We start from the raw sequence: 21,142 nt of genomic DNA on the forward strand, positions 1-21,142 counted from the left end.
AGAGCAAGAACTTCGAAAATATTTCGGGGATCGATAATGGGTTGGATGTTGGGGGCTAGGTAAAAGGGAAGAAGTCAAGATTCGGTCTGCAGGTTTCTCGCTGGCGTAAAGAGGAGGTGGTCGGCTCAATGTGAAGATCAAGAAACCTGAACCTCGGGGTGAATGATGATGATTGCAACTGGTATTGTCCTTCTGCCCTGTCTTAAAAGGGATTCTAGAGGGATTTTCTTTCCCTTGTTCCTCCAGCCCTACACTTGCATTTCTGGCCAAAGTGGATACTCACCAGCTGGCCACGTCCATCATTACAGCCGAGTCTGAGAATTCCTGATTAGACTAGAGCCTGCGGAGCTGCTCACACAAACAGCCTTTCGCAGACGACCCTTGTGAACCAAACTCTACTTTAAAATGTAAACCGTGGGGACAACTTCTGTGCTTTGTCCAAAAGGCACCTTCTCCTGCGTGCGCCTGGATTAATCATGAGAGAGCTGGTCAACATTCCACTGGTCCCTCTTCTGACGCTGGTTGCCTTCAGCAGGACTGAGAAACTTCCAAAAGGTTAGTGTGAACCATCTCTTCTTCTCGTTCTCTTGTCAAAGTTCGAGTGTGTGTGTGTGTGTGTGTGTGTGTGTGTGTGTGTGTGTGCGTGTGTGCTCATGTGTGTGTGTGTGTGTGTGTGTGCGCGCGCGGGCACGTGTGTGCTGCAACCACAGCTGGCTCATACTATGGTGGGCTTGGGTTTTATTTGGTGAAGTAGAGATGGGATGTACAGAGATAGAGGCGACTGGACAAATAAGCGATTGGTTGACGATGCCCGCTCTACCAGCTTTACCCCCTTACATTCTACAGTCAACTGTTCAGCCTGCCTAGCTCCCCTTTCTAGGGAAGCATCAACGGGTAGCCTGCATGTCCCCCAGTGTTTCCTTTCTGTGTACGCCAGACTTCAGGGGGTCTCAAGGAGTAAGGAAAACCTTTTCATATCGGGTTTACCAAAGATATAACCAACTCCCTTCCTAGATACCCAGAATGTTTGTTTCTCAACAACAAAAATAACTGGTTTGGCTTTCAGTTCTGGTTTCACAAAACCCTTAATAAACGTGTGTGTGCGTGTGTGTATAATGTTTTCGAAAAGCAGAGTCGGAGGAAAATGGCACACAATTTACTAATGTAACAAAAGCTGGACAACTGTGAGTTCTCCATAACACTGAGGCTGGAGTCAGGATTTGGTTTGGCACAGTAGCGAAAAAGCTTTTTTAAGAGCCTTTGGAATGTACCGGAAATAACGCGAGCTCGGGGGAAAGGAAAGCAACTCAAGAAGCCGGCAAACACCTGTCGCAGCAGCAAGATGTCCAGAGCAATGTGGCCTCTGGTCAGTGGGTGTTGAAGGTGAGGCGAGCGGCTTCCAAATTAGGATGAACGAGGAGAAAATCAGGGACTTGTCAAGTTCCCTGAAGTCTCTCGAACAAGACAGGAGAAAGGGCTTACATGGAATCTACTGGAGGGCAGGGTTCTCGAGTTAAACTGTCAATGTACGCATTGCAAGAGTAACACAAAGGGTCTGTTTTATGACATTCAAACAAAACTCTTTCCCTTGGTTTCACTGAACAAGCTTGTGTTTCAGAGAGACCTGAGGGTAGTTTCTGTGTGGACGGAGAGAATGCCTGGATTCTGTGGTTCATGAGACACGCCGGGGCCACAAGGTCAAGGTGAACACGATAGTAAGACAGCCTTCTTCCCAATCTGAGTTCATAGGTCTGTCTGCTTTTGTTGCTTCTTACTTCCTACTGTATGTGTGCAGAATGAAATCTTTAAATGTGTTTCAAGGTCCCGTTGCCAATTAATATATCTTCAGATAAAAGGCATGCTCAATCTCTTCAAAAAGCTAATAATAGAAAGATTTCACATTGCCCTCAACTTATTTTAATACTTCCTGGTTGTACAACGGATGTCCGGCAAGGCAGGGCCTGAATGTTCAGATATACGGATTCTCAGAAGTCTCATTCAGGCCGATGCAAATCCTGCAGCTAGAGAGAAAATGACACGACCCAATACTAGCAGTACAATTCAGTCTTATGAAGTGCAGGATGATGCATTTTGGTGGTTCTGAATTCAACCATAATTTGTTAAGCATGCACAAAAACTCTATATATGTGAATACCTCTTAGTTTAACTTAAATAAATGATGCCCTGTTTCTAGACTTTACAGGTAAAGCCCTTTATTCAAATTCATATCACTTCTGTTTAGAAAATATCCGAATTTGGTGACATCAATGTAGCAAAATTTGAATCATATAGGCCAAACTTCCTGGTTTTTAAATAAAATAATCAGAGGGGTAAGCACACTTTGTTTTTACTATTAATTGTTATGAGGACATCTTAAAAAAAGGAAAGAATATTTTACTTAGTCTGCAGTATTTTCTGTAAGGTCTAAATCACGTAGTAAGTGTTTAAAACCAAACTTAGCAAAAAGCCAGGTAAGCAAACACTCATTTATTACATGTAACAGCTCCTAGAATAAAATAATTATGAAAATATAGCCATCGCTATTTTAAATGTTGAATTTCCTGGACTCTGTTGATAGAAAATGGCCCGCAATAATGGGCTGTTTTAGTATTATTGGTAAGAATGAAAATGTACTACCGCGGACGTTCTGTAATTTTTTCCTCTATTCTCAAGAGAGGACCATCATAAACAGAGCCCTGGATGTACTTAACAGTTGATTGTGGTTTGGGGTAAACGTTTACAAAGCAATTTCATTTTCCATTCAGCACCTCCTACACATTTGTGCCCCGACATTGTTGCAGCCCTCACAATGCATGTCGTAATCGCTTCTTCCCTGTGTTCTCCATTTCCACTCGGCCTTCTTTGTTGCCCGTCCTGCCTCCTGAACTTTGCGTTGGGCCAAGTGTTGCCTTTTGGGTCTCAGATATTGATGATCCGAAGGAGCATGTTTCACCCAGCACAAATGTTTTCTAGACCTGTCTGTTGTCTGGGTGAAAGGTAATCCTTGGGGGTCAGTTCCATTCCGGGCTGAAGTGTGTCTACAGATGCACCATACCGGAGTAGGGGTCTCACCAGTCTATATCAGGCCAATAAGCCTAGTCCTTTTTTTTTTAAGGTTTTAAGTTTTGTTTCACATCCCCCTGCCTCATTCTCTCCAGGGCCTTCTGTTGTGATCTCATTCAGAGAGGCCAGTAGCATCTAACTTTTCAAGTCTCAGGGTCATAGAGGCTAAGGTCCACATGATCCCTGAGTCCTTCGGAACCATTTTTTCCATGTATCTTTGATTTTCTTCATTCTTGTTTGCTCCAGATGAGAGAGTTCAAGAGGTGCCTCACAGATACAAGTTGTGCACAAGTCTGTAAGACTCCAGTCACTCCTCACCCAAGTCGAAAGCAGAAGTTGTCCTTGTGGGCTGCGACATATGCCACTTCATCTTGTTTCATCTTGATGTCCCTTAAGACCGTAGTTCTGGGCTTCCAGGACCAGTAATCCATTCCCTCAGGGTGTTTTTTATGTCTGAAAATATTCCAGAACTTTACCCCCTGTATGTCCCATTATACGCATGGATATATTTGTAGTTTATACATACTAGTTTATGGCTAAGATGTAGTCTCATGTAATCTATGTCCGTTTGTGATTGATTCATTTTCCTCAGCCTAACTGTTGGTCTAGGTTCTAATGCGTTTGGCAGATTAATCCTGAATTTTTACTACTGCATGGTGTTGCATTTTCTGTACGTATCTTAGTTGATCTGTTCGTCTGCTGATGGGTTCTTCGGTTGCTTCTGTTTGGCAATGTGAATAACTGTGATAAACATGGGGTGCGTGCATCTATCGGGGTCCCAGCTTGTATTTCTCTGGGATAACTATCTAGTCGTGGGACCTGGTGGAAAGATCGCACGGTACTTCTAGTTCTGAGTTTTTAAGGAAGTTCCATACTGTTTCCCACAGTGTTGGCACCATGTTACGGTCCCACCAGCACCGCACGAGGATTCTAGTATGAACTAGTCCCTTCCTACCCTTATCAGCATTTGCTATTTTCAATATATTTTAACTTATCAATGATATGGTGACATGACATCTCAGTGCTTTGATTTGCATCTAAGGGGCCTACTTGGCTGGGGAGGTGTAAGGTGGGCTGCTAACCTCAAGATCGGCAATTCAAGTCCACCAACAGCTCCGCAGGGGAAAAAGGAGACTGCCTGCTCCTGTAATGAGTTACAGCCCCCGAATCCCTCAGGAGCAGTTCTACTTTGTTCTGTGAGGGGGTCCTTACGAGCTGAAATTGAATCGATGCAGTGGGAATGGCTAATGACAGGCATTTCTTCACATGTTTCTTGACAAACTGAATATCTTTTTTAAAAAAACACTTTACCATATCACTCCATAGTTCAAGCAGTATTTTACAATTGTTGCCACAATCAGTTTCAAAACATTTTCTTCCTTCTTAAACTCCTTGATATCAGTTCCCCTTTTCTTGCTTCCCTACCCCCCCCCCCCAACCCTTGTTCTACTTGTTATCTGTACAGGTTCATCAATCCTGGGGTTCATTGACTATCGTGTTTGATGAAGTATCTGTTCATGTTCTCTGCCCATTTTCAAATCAGATTATTTTATTCGTTGTCTTTTGTTGAGGTGTTAAAGCATTTTATAGATTTTAGAGATCGGCCTCTTGTCTGTTATGCCATTGCTATTTTTCTCCCCAGTCTGCAGATTCCTTCTTTATCCTTGGAGACATCTTTTGATGCCCCTAAGCATTTTCATGCACCTAAGTGGAGGAGGACTTAATCCCCCAAGGTTTTTTTTAGCTGTTTGTGATTTTTGTTATGTTTGATAGTTTATTTATTTCATGCATTAGGTCCCCTAAGTCTGATATTTTTAAAGTTTTAGACTTTATATTTATATCATTGATCCATTTTTAGTTTTTATATATGATGTGAGTTATTGCATTGGGAAAATCTGCTACACAAAGCCTCTCTAAAATGTTAAAGGGCAAAAAAAAAACCAACAAAAAAAGTTAAAAAAAATGAAAACTAAAAAAAAAAATTGGCCATATTGAGGTCTTGATTTTTTTAAGTGTTAAAGGGCAAAGATACCCCTTTGAAGAGTACGGTGCCCTGGCCCACACCATGGTGTTGTCAATCCCTAATTAAAAAGGAAGACCAGATAGGAACTTAGGAATTTGGCAGATGGTACTGGAAAAGAATATCGAAAGTACCATGAACCGTCAGCAGAACAAACAAGTCTGTCTCAGAGGAATACAGCCAGAATTCTCCATAGACGCAAGGCTGCTGAGACTTGGTCTCGTGTACTTTGGAACTAGTTTTTGGAGAAGGATATCATGCTTGGCAGAGGGTCAGCAGAAAAGAGGAAGATGCTTGACCAAATGGACTGAAGAAGATGGATTGACGCAGTGACTGCAACCATGGGCTCAGGCACAATTGTGAGGAGGATGCAGGATGGGCGGTGCTTTGTTCTGTCCTGTATCTTTGTTGCTGTGAGGCAGAACCAACTGGGAGGCAACTAACAACAACAACAATATGGGGCCCGTTTTGTTTTTCTGCAAGTAGATTTACAGTTGTATCATTGTACCAGGACCTGTCTGCCTTGACATCTCTGAAAGTTTTGAGTCGGGAAATGTGAAACTTCCTGCTTTGTTCTTTTTCTTTAGTCGTTCTTGGCTTATCTGAGATATCAAAAAGAGCTTGTCATCCATTTTCTTAGTCCTTTACCTGGAATTGAGCTTTCTGTTGACTAGTGTAAAAATAATTTGACGAGTTTAAAATCGAGCAAGAGTATTCAAATGATTTTAACTGCTGCACTATTTCCAAAATGAAAATAACCGATTTTGCAGAATGTTTATTGCTTTCATGTTGGACTCGGTGTTCAAAGATCAGGAGGAAAGTCATTGTCTTTCTGAATCCTTTAAACTAATGATGCTTTGGATGATGAGATTCAGACTATAATTTCAAGAAAAAAATTTTAATTGACATGTATGAAAGTAGCAAATATTTTATTGACTGATTTGATTTACCACATAATTCAATAACACTTAAGACTTTAATGGATAGTATTAAGCGTATTGTGGGAGACTACATCCTGAGGTTATCTACAAGTTAATGTAAGTAGCATTGGTTTTGTTTAATATCTAAAAAGAGCATCCGTCAAAGCACCATAGAAAAAGTATCCCATTTCCTACTATATTTGGTCGTTTTTGTGTCGCTGTGATTTGTCTTTAGGTATATTTAAATAACCTTCTCTTTTAATGCATATGTGCTCAGGGATGCGCTTCCCAGATTAGACATATGACTAATTATGTGAGGCACAGCTCCATGGGAACCCAACACACCAAGTACTGGGCACGTGCTTGATATGAATGTACATGGAAAGAGTTGCTCATTGCATATTTGAAGGAACCAATTGGTTTAAATATTATTGACCTTAAAGGACACAACAAAAAAGGAAAGGTTTCTATTTAAAATTTTTATTATGTAGTCCTAACGATGAAATAATTATTGATATAGGGCATGCGGTCATTTGGGGAGAGTGACAGATAAGTAGTGAGCAGAAATTCTGGGTCAAATGGTCCCCAGAAAAGACAGGATTACAGGGACTAGGCTAAGGAGCAGGGTGAGGGTGGGGAGGACAGCTTTGCAGTAGCCCTGATCTGCAGTTGTTGCATTTTATCCAGAAATGCTATATGAACATAGGGGTAGAGAGGACAGATGGTTGGGTTAATTCAGGATTGGTGCTCTCCAGGGTCAGTGCAGCCAACAGACCCACAGATTTGAGGCGAGGTGATACTATGCCATAGGGTATACATTGGTTAATGATGAAAGTGAAACAGGGACATTTGATACCTGGAAAGGAAAATAGAGAATGGCTTTTTCACGGTTCCTAACATGTTTCTGTGTGTCTATCTCATAAGCAAAATAAGAAATGCCTACCAGTGTGCAGAACATTAGGTTATGTACTGTACCAGGGATTGTTAAATAATTGATGTAAGTACACTCGTGTTCTTCAGGAAGACAACGTTCTAATTGAAAGGAATAAATCCAGGATAGGCAATTTCAGTGATTGCAATAAAGTGTACAGAGCTAATACCTGCTTATGCCGATTGCCACCCAAAGGCAAGGTGTGTGCTTTGTCGCAAAGAGCTACTAGTACAAGCAGTATCGCATCATTACCCACGGACCATATGAGACACAAAGACACCAAGATACGCTTTGTATTTCATTGAATTGCCAGTACTGTAAATGCACATTTTCCTCAAATAAGGAGCAATACTAATGATCTTCTTTGGAGGATTTAAAATTTTCCAATACCGGGAGTGAAATGCTGAGGAAAAAGAACTCAAACTTGATTTATGACGCTAAAAGCAGCATGACTATGTCAAAAGCCCGAGCCTTAATTTTAAGACAGAAAAGAACCAATGCACCCAGTTTCTTTATTTACTCTAACACGTGATCAACCACCGTATTAGCAGTCTATACGTCAATGGCCATATGCCAGTGGTTCTCAATCTTCCTACTGCCATGACCCGTTCAGACAGTTCCTCATGTGGTGGTGACCCCCAAGCATAAAATTATTTTCATTGCTACTTCATAACTGTGATTTTGCTATTGTTATGAATCATCCTGTAAATATCTGATATGTAGGATGTATTAGGCAACTCCTATGAAAGGGTCTTCGACACCCCCCCCAAAGGGGTCGTGACCCACATGTTGAGAACCACTGGCTGCTAACGCCTGTCACTTGGAAAGGAAGGGTGGGATCAGGTCCTTTCTATCAAGCCGCTTGTACTCATGTGAAGTTGCTCTTTGAGGCCACAAAAGGACCACGATCATTTTCCAGTATTTGTGATCCTTGGATTGCGGGACAAAGCCGTGTCCCAGTTTCAACAGTGTCTGGCTGAGATGAAAGCTGGGTGGCAGAATACAAGTAAACAAGAGATAGGCACTGGCTTTGCTATTGTTATTAAATCCAACTATGTGATTGTGTTAGCAAATGCTTGAAAGCAGATTTGTTTGGAAATTTTGGAACGAGAGCCATGTGGACTTAACCAACTCTAACTGACTGTAGAAATGAACATTGATTTAAAGTTGTCCTCTTTCTGTTTCTTTGTAGAATCAGTACTCTGCTAAAGACATAATATGGCTTCATGTTAGGGGCTAGGGACTTTAAATTTACCTTGACAATGAAGTTCAACTCCTCCACTTCCTACTCATATAATATTTGGACAGTCATTTAGCCACTTTTAGTCTCCCTTTTCTCATCTGCATATGAGATTGATAAGAGGGCCTGTCTTTATTTTTACATGGGTTGTTTAAAAGAGATAAGATAATGAAAAGTACAGAGCAAAACAGCTATTTAATAAAGTTCAGATGCTAATATTTTTTTAAAGAGTCACTATGTACCGTTCACAATAGTTAAAAGGTAGGAGCAACCTAAATGCTCATCAACAGATGAACAGACAAGTAAAATATGGCACATTCATACAATAGAATATAACTCAACAAGTGGGAGAAATGAAGTCTTCATATACCATCCATTAGGGGCTACGCTCAAAAATATCCTGCTCAGTGAAATATGTCAATCACAAAGACAAATATTGTTTGACCGCCTAGAGAAGAAAAGAAAAATATATAGAGAGTAAAGCTTATTAGCTTTTATCAGGGAGGAAGGAACAAAAAGGGGACTTAATAATATACAAAATTGAATAGGCAAAAGTTACATGACTGAAATATTATAACAATGGCCAAAAAAATAGGAAATAAAAAGAGAAGCTATTGAGATTGCTTTTGTATAACCAAATACCCACATTCACTTTGGTTCCTTGGTTTGGAAGTTTAAGGTCAGGGCTTCATGGGATAGCGATCCCAGTTAACTGTCCTAATGATGCATTTAGTGTTCTCTTCTACCACCTAGTTTGTTGCGTGCGGAGTACCTGGGCTCTCCAAGACTGGGGACATTAGAGGCCCAGCAACTGATAACTCTTTACCCAGAGCATTAGAGGAAGAAGGGGTGAGGAAGAAGAGATGATGGAATGAGGGACTATCTCTATGAATAACTGCCTCCTTGCCCTGAGACCAGGGGAGTGGGCTGGTGATCAGCTATCATTTCTGATCAAATATTCCACAGAAGAATCCTGATCAAAAGATGGGAAATGCAGAACTGAAGCTTCACTCCTCATGGAACTGAGTCCACGGGGGGTGGGGTGGGGGGTGGATGAACCCCTGACACTATCGCCCTGAGATCATCTGAATTCATTTTGCTCCTGAACAACAACACTTAAGCTTAACCAGTGAACAAGGTCTGTCGTACGCGCTGTGCTCCTGGAGAGCTAGTTGTGGTCAAGTTGACAAAGCAAGATTCACTAGCAACCTCGGAGGGCATTGGATTTACATTAATGAGGAATGATGCAGAAAAGGAGGGGGAAATTATTGCACAACCTGAAGAGGGTAATCAGTGTCACTAAAGTACATATGTAGAGACTGTTGAATTTGTATACATTTTGCTGTATATATTCTCAACAACAATAACAAGCTAAAGAAAGAAACGCTAAGGAGAACAATAAAGGGAATATAAAACATCAGTGGATAAAAACAAACCATCAGCGGCGATGAAGCGCTTTTGGAAGGCATACTATAAAAAATTCCAGACCCTTATCCTGGCTCCATAATCAATAAAATAATTAAAAAGTGATTCATTTTAAGTAGTGTTACTTTGTTTTTTAAAAACTTGTATTTATTTTCGAGTTTACATAATGTTGGTTATAGTAATGGCTGTAATTAACAAAAGGAATCCTGGTGGCACTGTTAGGTGAGAGCTGTACTACGAACCTCAGTTTGGTGGTTCAAACCCACCAGTTGCTCCACAGGAGAAAGATGAGGCACTCTACTCCCTGGAAGATTTATAAAGCCTCAGAAACCCTATATGGGGTCACCAGGAGTCAGCATCAACTTGAGATCAAGAGTGGGTTGTATTTAGCAATCAACTTACAAAATTCTAGAAAAGTGATCAATCAGCTCTAATAAGCTGTATAAGCCAACTCCAGCACACCACGATTCAAGGGCCAAATAGTGTATCTATAGCTCCTCCCCTTTTAGAACAATTTAGTACATTGAGCATTTATCTTCTCTGAAAGTCAGGTTTAGAGTTTCCATCCTTGAGATTGCAGCAGTTGAGCGTTTAAGTGGCTTTTTAGAGTTGATAAATTAGAGAGCTGAGATTCACATTCAAGACCCGTGCTGGTTCACTTTTCATTTTAAACAATGAAAGTGTTCAAAATTGTCGATTAACTTTGGTCCCATCCTTGTCTGCACTCCACGAGAGTTATTTAATTTCCCCTATGCTTTAGTGTCTTTGGGACTCCTCAGTCGATTGTTTAGAAAAATGTACTTCTTTGCTGAGGACATTGTTTCTTAAACATTGTTTCTTAAAGGTTGCTATCAATTACAAAGCCCCTTCTATTGCATTATTTTAGAAAATTAATATTTCTGTGGCATTCTAATGTTGCGTGTTTGCTATAAGCTCTTTTGTTACAGAGATAACACATGCATAGTACAAAAGTAGCACATATGTTATCATTAATAATCCTCTAAGGTATAAACCAAAATATGAAATAATATACTCATCATACTAACACGTAAGGATGAATACTTAGAATAGTTTGGTACTTATCCATTTTTCCATTGTGCATACACACACACATTGTACCCATGTTTGCTTGTTTGTAAGCTTACAAAGATGTATACTTGTCCTTACAAGTGTAAAAGCCTATTACTTGATTGAGAAAAGATTTACATTAGAATCTCTTCAACTTTCTAACAACAAATAGAGAGCCAGCTTCCTGTGCCTGTCCTTTCCCGCTCCCCTCCTAATTATGCTGCCAGAGGAATCTGCCTCCGGTCTCGGATCAGTCTCTCTACTTCCTCTGAGTCCCATGTCTGTCTGCTTGCTCAGGGGCCTGCTTCTCTTAATTCTCCTTTCTCCTATCTTCAACGCTTAAAGAAATAATCTATTGCGTGCTTCCCATAATCATTGAAACAGTGTTATCTCTGTCCTCTTTAAAAGCTACCCACTTTCTCCTTTCCCCGCCGTCACCAGACTCTCAGAGAGAAGTGTTTTCCATTTTCTTCCATCGACCCCTAACCCACTCCCATCTGAATTCCACTGTCCACTATCCATGGGATCACAAGGACCTCCTTTTCAGGAGACTCGGCGGGCACTGCGCAGTCATTTTAGTTGACTCTTGGCAGGACTGGACACACTTGGCAGGCTTGGGCTCTCCCTCCTTCTGGAAACACATACTACTCTTGGACTCTGCCCACAGACTCTGCTGGCTTGGCTCATAAGCTCTAGCTTCTCTTTCCCATTCTCTTTTCTAAGCCCCCCTTCTACCCCCTGTTCCTGATAAATGCTCTTGTTTTTAATTATCATTTTATTGGGGGCTCATACAACTCTTATCACAACCCATACGTTCATCGATTGTGTCAAGTACATTTGTTGCCATCATTTTCAAAACATTTTCTTTTCGCTTGAGCTCTTGGTATCTTCTCATTTTCCCCCCTCCCTCCCTCATACTCTCTCCCTCATGAACCCTTTATAAATTATTTTTTCATGTCTTACACTGACCGATGTCTCCCTTCACCCACTTTTCTGTGGTCCATTGCCCTGGGAGGGGGTTATATGTAGAGCATTGTGATCGGTTCCCCCATTCCCCCATTCCCCCCTCACCCTCCCCTCACCCTCCTGGTATTAATAGTGCCTTTGGGGGACCAATCTCCTTCGCTCTTCAAGTCTTTACTTATGTTTTTCCACTGCCTGGAATACTCTTTCTCCATCTCTGCTCCAACCAAATTCAACTCACCCTTGGTGCATGTGTGTAGTTGTCTTATTCTTAGCTGGTGATGTTATTATCAAATTGAGTGTCTGTGTGAGAAACATAGTCTTTATCATGTAAAAATACGATTATATTCCTATGTTAATAAGAGTTTGTCTTTTAAATCTAGAAAACAAACACATTTTCCTATAAGCTATGGGCCTCACAAAACCTAAAAAATCCTTTTCTTGTTTAACATAAACTCTAAAATCTACCCTTCTGAAAGTCTCTTCAGATCCTCAAACATCCAGTACAAACGAAATACCCTGCCTAAGATCTTCCTTCCTTTTAGTGAGTTTCTGCTAAGAGAACATGTAATTCTCAAACAGGTCTGCGCAGATCTCTGACGATTTGGAGGTTAGCAAGCAGCATTCTGGAATGTTCTCATTTGATGTTCCTGTCATTTCAGCTCCTGTCATCACCACACCTCTGGAAACAGTAGATGCCTTAGTGGAAGAGGTGGCTACTTTCATGTGCGCTGTGGAATCCTATCCGCAGCCTGAGATTTCCTGGACTAGAAATAAAATTCTTATTAAGTAAGTATTTGCCTTTTTCCTGGGAAGAATTCCCACCGCTGCGTTGAGGTTTATCTCTGATACAAGTGCAACCAGAGCTCTCTAGCAACATGCCAAAGAAAATTAAACTCTTTTTCACCTTTGAGAGTATGTAAAATGTAAGCGTCCCCCTTTTAGTCATGTAAGATCTGAAGTTCGAGGAGGTGAAGAGAAAACTGACATGATGAAGTCAGAGATGACTGCGGAGCCACGGGAGGACCTCGAGGAATTTGCACAGTCGTTACGCAGCACCACGATGCCCTCAGTGTAAGGCATGTGTTCCAGGACACCCCGGGTGCAAATAGGAACCAAGTGCATCTCCTACACGTGTAATGTCCTGGTAGATAAAAGGACACACAGAGTCCGGGATCTGACCTCTAGGTCATCATGACCTTTTCCTTTCAAAGGTAGAAGTGATTCCTGACATACAGTGAGTCAGTCTTTCAAACCACTAAAAACCAATTCCTATTGGTCAGATAAAATCTATGCTATCATTTACTCATTATAATAGCTATCCGATGACCCTATGCTCCAAAAATCTGGAATAAAGTAAAGCACTAGCAAACCGTCCCAAAGGTCCTAAGACAAAAAAGCCACGTACATATTTATCTAATTTTCACAATGAAAGGGCTTATTCAGGAAGTAGCAAGTTAGAATTTCAGGATCAATCAGTGTACAGTTACAGTTCTTCAGCCAGGACAGCCTCTCTCAGCAGTCCTCATAGACACACATTTATCTTGACCTTTAGCCTTTCAACCACATAATCCTTTGGCTTCTGCCCCACATTGGCAAGTGTCTCAAAATTTTTTCAGCTCTGCCAATAAGTACCAAGAGGCACCCTACTCTGCCAAAAAGTCTCCTCCGGAAGGCAATCAACTCTAACTCTGTAGATTGGCAACTCTAGCCCTGCTAAGTGCCTGGTGGCACCCCGTTTCATTAGCAAGCCTCCAGGCCAAAAGGAGTCAGTTCTCCCACTCCAGGGGCCTGGACGCCCACTTCACTATCCGAATCAGGACTCTTGGTTCCATTGCTACTGCAGCTGCTATATTTCCCCCCACCGCTGCTCTGTTCCCAACATCACAGCAATCTGTTTGTTGGGTCACGGGGGTTCTCAGAGCAAGGCTCTTGGGTCAAAGGACCATCTGCTCCTAGTTCTTCTTGATGGTTGTGAGATGCCACCTTTCCGCCTCTAGGATGCCTCATTTTACGCCCAGTGGATGGCAAAACACACCAAGCCACACATTAAGGTTTTAAACATTTTGCATTGGCCCGCCCCCACAAGAGGTTCATATACCTTATTTACATTATTAGCAAACTATCCAATCTCCTTGATGGACTATCAGCACGTCGTATTTGCTCCCACCCAGGATTTGGGAGGGAGTCACCAAGACTATGGCCAGAAGAGCCATGATCAAGTAATTCACTGTACTGCAAGCCCCCCCACCACACCCCCACTCTTCAGATCTTCTAACCACTGACTCGCTCATATTTGAAGGATCGGTTCTGCACCCTCTGACCATTTTGTCAGTTCAAAACAGTCATTGCCAACCCTTAAGGAGGGCAGAGTCCTCAGGGAAGGTCCCGCGGGCCCCAGCCTGTTGTATCCTTTTCATCTGGTCAGATTCTCCAAAGTGTATCTCAGCTTCACCCTTCTAGCTGCTGATAAAATTTAAATAAAAGATGATTCCCTTGTTCTGAGATTTTCTGGGCCACATGAGGTTTAGCCACTGCACCCCAGACTCCAGTGCCTGCCCCTTACTCCATCTTTCACATCTACAGCTTCTAGAACTCCAGTTATTACAACCACAGTTAGCCCTGATAACAATAAACACCCACACCTGATCTCCTATCTGAAGATAAGACAGCTTCTTATGGCACCCTCTCTTCCCTAGACCCATGAGAAAAGGAAGAGTGTTCTTAGGGAGGCCCCTCTCTTAGGTAGTAAGCATACCATGAAAGAATATGAGCCCTTGTCACTTTGTGCCTTTGTCTCCTTTCTCCCACACAAATTTCCAAATTACCCTTCCCTATAAATCAGCATTCTGAGAAGTATGCTCCTTCATTTGACACATCTTCTATTCAGGTTGGGACTGGGAGCCCAGAATGAGTCATCACATTGTAGGAATCTGAAGCAGCCCGTGGTGTCAAAGTCTTTCTCCTTTCAGCTAGGTTCTGATCCACTCTTCCCTAGCTCCCGGAGGCTGGGTCAGTGGGTACCTGCCATGGGCAGGGAGGCCACCCACCTCCCTGCACGTTAAGCCAACAAGCCCCTTCTCTTTCGAACCTAACCACAATGGGCTAGGTTCCTTAGTAGATGCCCCTCCTCTCCCATGCGCAGCTCACTCACGAACCCCTACAATTCTCTATGCTGAAAACCAGCCAGCCCATTCATGCTCTCACTGTAAGAGCCATCACTGGATGTCAACAGTTACCTATGTTCAAAGTAATGTCACAGTGCCATCACTTCTCGGTAAGGAAACATTTACGCATTTCCTTTTGCATTTGTACCAAAGGTGATCGCAGACTTCTGCGGCTTTCAAAGCCACACACAAGTATTATCGGGAGAGTCCTGGAGAACTCTGAAATAGTGCTAGTGAGGCTAAGATCAAGGTGCTAGCCTGGCAAGGTTGCAACTGGGCCCTCGCGGAGGAGCTGCGTGGCTTGTTGCTTGTTTGTTGCACTTGTTTCCAGGAGTCACAGGCATTCCTTGGCTTGCGGTTCCTTTCTCCTGCTTCCAAGATAGCAATGATGTCACTCCAGCTTCTACATCTGTTATCCTGTCTTTCCCTCTGACCCTTCTACTTTCCATTCCACCTTTTGAGGCCCTTGGGATTCTGTGAGACTCATTCATGGAATCCAGAATAATCTCTTTAAAAATCCTTAATTTCATCACATCTGCAAAGTTCACTTATCATGTAAAGTAACGTATTTACTACAGTTTTATGGGATTCGGATACAGATCTTTGGGAGGCCATTAGTTTGTGTACCACACACATTTTGCATAAAGGATCTTTATTTGATCATAAACCTGCTTTTTTACAATGATGCTTCCTCTCAAATTGTTCTTTCTGTTCCTTTAATTCCTTCTCAACAAACAGTCTGCATTTAACAAAATGAGATGATGTTGGCAAAGTATGTCCTGTGCAAAGGTTTTGTTTCCTGAAGTTGCCTGAGTAACAAAAACAATGCCTGAGTGGTTGGGCACCCAAGGCACTTAAGGAATTAATGGCTATTCAATTAGTAGCTACAGCGATAATAAAACCCTTTCTGCTGGACACATTTCTGTGTCTTTGTATTCATTTTTTAGTAGCAACTTGATTATGGCTTAGATGATTCATATATTTTGGTTGCATTGTACTTGCCTAAATAAAGTAAACTTTACACATTTATAATTGGTCTTATTAGATGTCATCTTTGGAAAACTTTTGAAACCCCTGGCATCTGAATACTTGAAATCTAGGAAAGATTACAATGTCAGTTTTATTCCACGAAATATTTTTAGTCTATTGTTCAGAAGTCATTCAAGTTTCCTCTTAACTTTTATGCTGCTTCTTCCATTGGCAAGTCATCATTTGATCAATTAACCACATCCATAGAACCATAGACTGAAGCATTACTCTGACCTTGTCCTGTGCCACCTGCAGGCTCTTTGATACGCGGTACAGCATTCGGGAGAACGGTCAGCTCCTCACCATCCTGAGCGTGGAAGACAGTGATGATGGCATTTACTGCTGCACAGCCAACAATGGTGTGGGAGGCGCTGTGGAGAGTTGCGGGGCTCTTCAAGTGAAGATGAGTGAGTGAGGAAGAGAAACACTTATTAATTTTCATGTTGATTTGGTACATTTCGAAACAAGCCTCCACTGACCTGCATGTTCAGCAGCAAGATACGTTTTAGTCAAAGCAAAACCTTGATACTCTATCTTCTTGGAGTGCTTTTTTCAACATTTCCTTTTGTAACATAAAGTTGGTCTTCAATATGACCATTCTGTAAATTTGTCCTCCTGTTGAGCATTTTTATCCTTAAACCCATATTTTTAATTTCTAAAACTTCCCAAATTTCTACGTATATAATGTAATACTAACTCAGCTCTCTCTAAGGAGATCCTCAATGAATTTTTAAAATGCGTTTTCTTCTCCCTTCTGAGTTTTCCCTGCTTTCTGAAAGATGCATTTTTATTTTATTTTGGTCCCTTGTTTATGCTGATGATTTTTCCCCAAAACGTTTCTTCTTTTATGCTTTGATTGTATGTATTAATGAAGGTCTAGAATAATTACAATAAGTAGTTAGTGGGGTTTTGAGGGGTGGCTGATTTGAGGTCCCTATTAGTAATTTGGGGGATGTATTTAAGCAGGTTCTTCTTTTAGCATATGGGGCAATGAGAGAGTCAAATGAAGAAATTGGAATTATCTTATTTGTTAACTAATGAAGGCTTGATTCTAAGGATAGAAGACCTTTAAGTATTTTGCTCTTCTGTGGTGCTACATCTTAAAAGAGGTGAACAAAGTTTTACAAGACATGCAAGAAGGCAAAGTATTAGAATGAAATGTGAAAAGACAAGGACTACTAAATCAAGAGGAAGAACACACTCATATTGAAGGATTCTGTGAACGGTTGGAGATGGAGGCACGGAACAGATAGAATTTAGCCAGGAAGGTGAAGTTGAGGAAGATTTTATTGAAGCAGGGCAAGAACTCCCAGGAGGGAAGGGAGGGAAGAGAAAGGGATGGGGGCATCTTGAGCCCCCAAGAAGGTGCCACAACCCAAGGAGTTAGGTCAGGGAAGTCGCACCTGGTACTGCGGCATGAGCTTAAGGACATATGAGCCAGTAACAGGAAGGGAGGTTCTTTGTGCTGCGGTTGCAAGTTTTGGGCCAGGTGATGTCCTGTCAGTAAATCATGTTGTTTACAGGAAACAAAGCTAGGGAGAGAGGGGCTGTGTTCTGACTGGGGAGGTAAACTCTGTGAAATGCTGAAGGCAGGTGCTTTGAAGTTCCGATGTTTAGAAATTCAGCCAGGTCATTTGTCTTCTTGAGAAGCCTTGGTCCAGACCTGGCCCAAACATTCTGTGTGTAAAATATCGAATGATGTGACAGAAGACAGTCAGTGTACCAAAAAGTACTACTCAACATTCCAAGAAGTAGCATATGGCCAAGAACAGATAGTACTGAGGGAAAAGTCCAGGCTGCACTGGTACAGTAACAAAACATAACAGTTCAGGGATTGGATGGAATGCTGTAGAAATGTTTCAATCAGTGAATGAAGCCCTGGAAGCACTCACTCACTTATGCCTCAAAATTTGGGAAGACAGTGACCTGGTCAACTGACTGCAAGAATTCCATATTTTTACCCATTCCCAAGAGACGATCTAACAGAGTGTGAAAATTATAGGACAATATTAATACCACACGAAAGCACAATGTTGCTAAAGCTAATTCATAAACTGTTACAAGAGGACATTGATAGGGACCTTCCAAAAGTTCAAGCTAGAATCAGGGGAGGACATGGCACCAGGGCTATGTGTCATTGCTAATATCAGACAGATCTTGGCTGAAAGCATACTACACCAGGAAGATGTTTACTTGTGTTATGTTGACTACGCAAAGGCACTCAACTGTGCGGGTCAATATAAACCCTGAATGGCAGTGAGGAGAATGGGGATCCTAGAACACTTCATTGTACTCATGCAGAACTCATACATAGATCTAGACCGAGGGGATCCTGAGGGATTTAAAATTAGGAAAGCCGTGTATCAGGGTGGCATACTTTTAAAGTACTTATTCAAACTGTATGCTCATCAAATAACCTGAGAAACCAGACTAGAGAAAGCATCATGCAGCATCAGAATTAGAGGAAGGTGTATTAACAACCTTTGATAATGCAGCCGTACAACACTGATTGCTAAAAATTAGGATTGTTGAAGCACTTGTTGATGCAGATCAAGGAGTACAGCCCTCCATATGGACTGCAACTCAATGTAAAGAAAACAAAAATTCTCACAACTGGACCATTGAGTAACATGAAAATAGAGGAAATATTGAAATCGGCAAGGATTTTACCTTGCTTGGATCCACAATCAATGCTCATGGAAGCAGCAGTCAACTCAATCACATATTGCATTGGGCAAATCTGCTGCCCAAGATTTGTGCTGCAAATCAAGGATGTCACTTTGAGGACTAAGGGGTGCCTAATCAAAGCACGGTAGTTTTAATCACCCCATATGCTTGTGAAAGTTGGGCATTGAGTAAGGAAGATCAAAGAAAAAGCGATGCATTTAAATGATGGTGCAGGTGAAGACTACTGAAAGTTCTGTGGAGTGCCAACATACTAAGAAATCTATATCCGAAGTACAGTCAGCATGTCCCTTAGAAGTGAGGACATATTTTTAGGAGAGATAGCCCCTGGCAAATGTATCATGCTTAGTAAAGCAGATGGACAGTGAAAAAGAGGAAGAACTCTCAACCAGATGGATTGACACAGTGGCTTCAACACTGGACTCAAACACAGCAATTATGAAAATGGCAAAGGGCTGGGCAGTGTCTCTCTCTCTGTGGCACATCCGGTTACTATGAATCAGAATCCACTAGATGCACCTACGGGATGCCACCTACCACCTAATCAATACCTTCCTCATTCCTGACTTACTTTTATAATCAAGCTCCCACGTCGACTCTTCTTCATCTTCTAACCTCACTCCACTGATGTCCAAAACTCTCAATTCACTGAGAAGAGAGGAGATATTGAATTTGAACAAAGGTCTGAGGCAGTATCTGTGACTCAGACTTGACATAGACATGGAATTCAGGAAATGCAAGAAATAAAAATAATACTATGACTATGTTAGAAAAATATCACCCTTAACCTGAGCTTCCTACAGTACTCATATGACAAAAACACTCGCAATTAAGACTAGTAGCAAAATACATGTATTCCCTGTTCATAATGCAGTGCTATGCCAATTCTACATGACAATAAATGCCTTAATTAAAAACCCATAGGCCATGCAACTTTGTCAAGTACCATTACCATTCCCCACACATGACTGAGGCGGAAGGAAATGAATGCACTTCATGTTCCCCTCTGGAACAACAAGCTGATCATGACATGCAACCTAAAAGTAAGAGTAAATGTACCCAGTTCTCAGCTGTCTCTCCTGGGAAGACAGTCCTGCTTTGTTGCTGTAACTTGAGATCACCAAGGAAAGAAATGTAGTTTAAATTAATTTTTGAATGTTTTCAGTAAAAAAGTAGTGATATCTTGTCAACTCTTTCACATATTCCCAAAACCAAACCCATTATAGTCCAGCTGAATTGACGCACAGTGACTAGGTAGGACAGATGTTGTTAGCTGCCACTGAGTTGATTCCAACCCATAGCAACATTATGCACAACAGAATGAATTGATCTGCCCCATTGAGAGCCTTCCTCGTCTTTTGCTGCTCTTCTACTTTAAGCAAATGTAATCCTTCTCCAGCAACTGGTCTCTTCTGACCAAATTATGTGAGATGAAGTCTTGCCATCTTTGCCTCTAAAAAGCACTCTGACTATACTTCTTACAAGACAGATCAATATTCTTCTCCAGCACTGTAATTCTTCTTTGGTCTTCCTTATTCAATGTCCAATTTTCATGTGCACATGAGGTGACTGAAAATATCAAGGCTTGGTGTGTTAGTCTGGGTACTTTAGAGAAACAAATCTACAGAAAACTCATTATGAAAGAGTTTTATATTATGGTTAAGTGCACACCAAGAAAACATCCCAATCCAGTGCTGCCCAAGCCCACAAGCCCAACATGAATCCATTGACCCATCTATCCAACACCAGTCCTCCAAGTCCTCCTCCATCTCACAAAACAGACACAATGATGCCAACTGCAGGAGGAAAACCGAGTCAGTGAATGTGTAAGCATCTCAGTGCTGGCAGGAGTCTCCACACGGCTGCTCCAGCACCCAGGGCTGCATCAGGGTAGGTCCATGTAGCTTCTCCTTGGGGATGTCTTGTAGGAAGTCAGTCTTGCAAGCTGAAGCATGGAACTGTTAAGGCACCTGCTCCCTGGTGCAACCATCACAAAGCAAGAGACCGGAAAACTCGAAAGGGGAGGTTCACCAAGCCATTTATCCCTCTGCTCTTTAATTAACCCCACATGTGTTTATGGGACAGGTTGGCACAATAAACCCACTCAATCCACCCTTGCCAACCTGGCACCTGTACATAATTCTTTAGCTTCACAACTACAATTAAGTAACACCTACACCTTAACCCTATAATCCTGTGAATTTTTCCCCCACTATGAAAGTTTGTAAGTTAACCACTTCATGCCTTTATCTCCCCCAATTTTATGTATCCAATTTATATACTGCCCACTTACATCAACTCAGTTCTCTGAGAAGACAATCATATTTTTGACATGAAGAGACTTCCTTCCAGTTGGAACCTTGTGAAGTCTGCATCCCTAAGAAAAGTCAAATCCGGACAGGCCATCCATAAAATCAGCAACAATATGCACCAGTTCACAGGCTCAAAAATCTCCAGCTGGTCGAGTTCTGGTCAACTAAATGTGGGCTGCCTCATCAGCCTCCACAGGGTGCTCTTTAGACCATGGGCTCTCACCAATACTCAGCAAGCCGAGGCCCCTCATGCTAGGTCATGAATCTTAGACCAGTCAACCCACTCTCATCTTCTTTTTTTCCTGTAAACCAAGTCCAC

At 41.8% G+C, this 21,142-nt stretch overlaps 1 protein-coding gene across 5 annotated transcripts in view; it reads left to right on the forward strand.

Moving 5' to 3' along the window:
• Positions 1–456: 456 nt before the first annotated feature.
• Positions 457–21,142, forward strand: part of MUSK (muscle associated receptor tyrosine kinase) — a 101,812-nt gene continuing 81,126 nt past the window's right edge. For all 5 annotated transcript variants that reach the window (XM_075559019.1, XM_075559022.1, XM_075559020.1 and 2 more), the window contains exons 1-3: positions 457–555; positions 12,293–12,419; positions 16,082–16,233. In XM_075559019.1, the coding sequence (XP_075415134.1) occupies positions 477–555; positions 12,293–12,419; positions 16,082–16,233 (358 nt within the window). In that variant the 5' untranslated portion in view covers positions 457–476. The remainder of the gene's footprint in view (positions 556–12,292; positions 12,420–16,081; positions 16,234–21,142) is intronic.

This window comes from Tenrec ecaudatus, chromosome 10, assembly GCF_050624435.1.
Source record: "Tenrec ecaudatus isolate mTenEca1 chromosome 10, mTenEca1.hap1, whole genome shotgun sequence".
NCBI classification, from domain to species: Eukaryota; Metazoa; Chordata; class Mammalia; order Afrosoricida; family Tenrecidae; genus Tenrec; species Tenrec ecaudatus.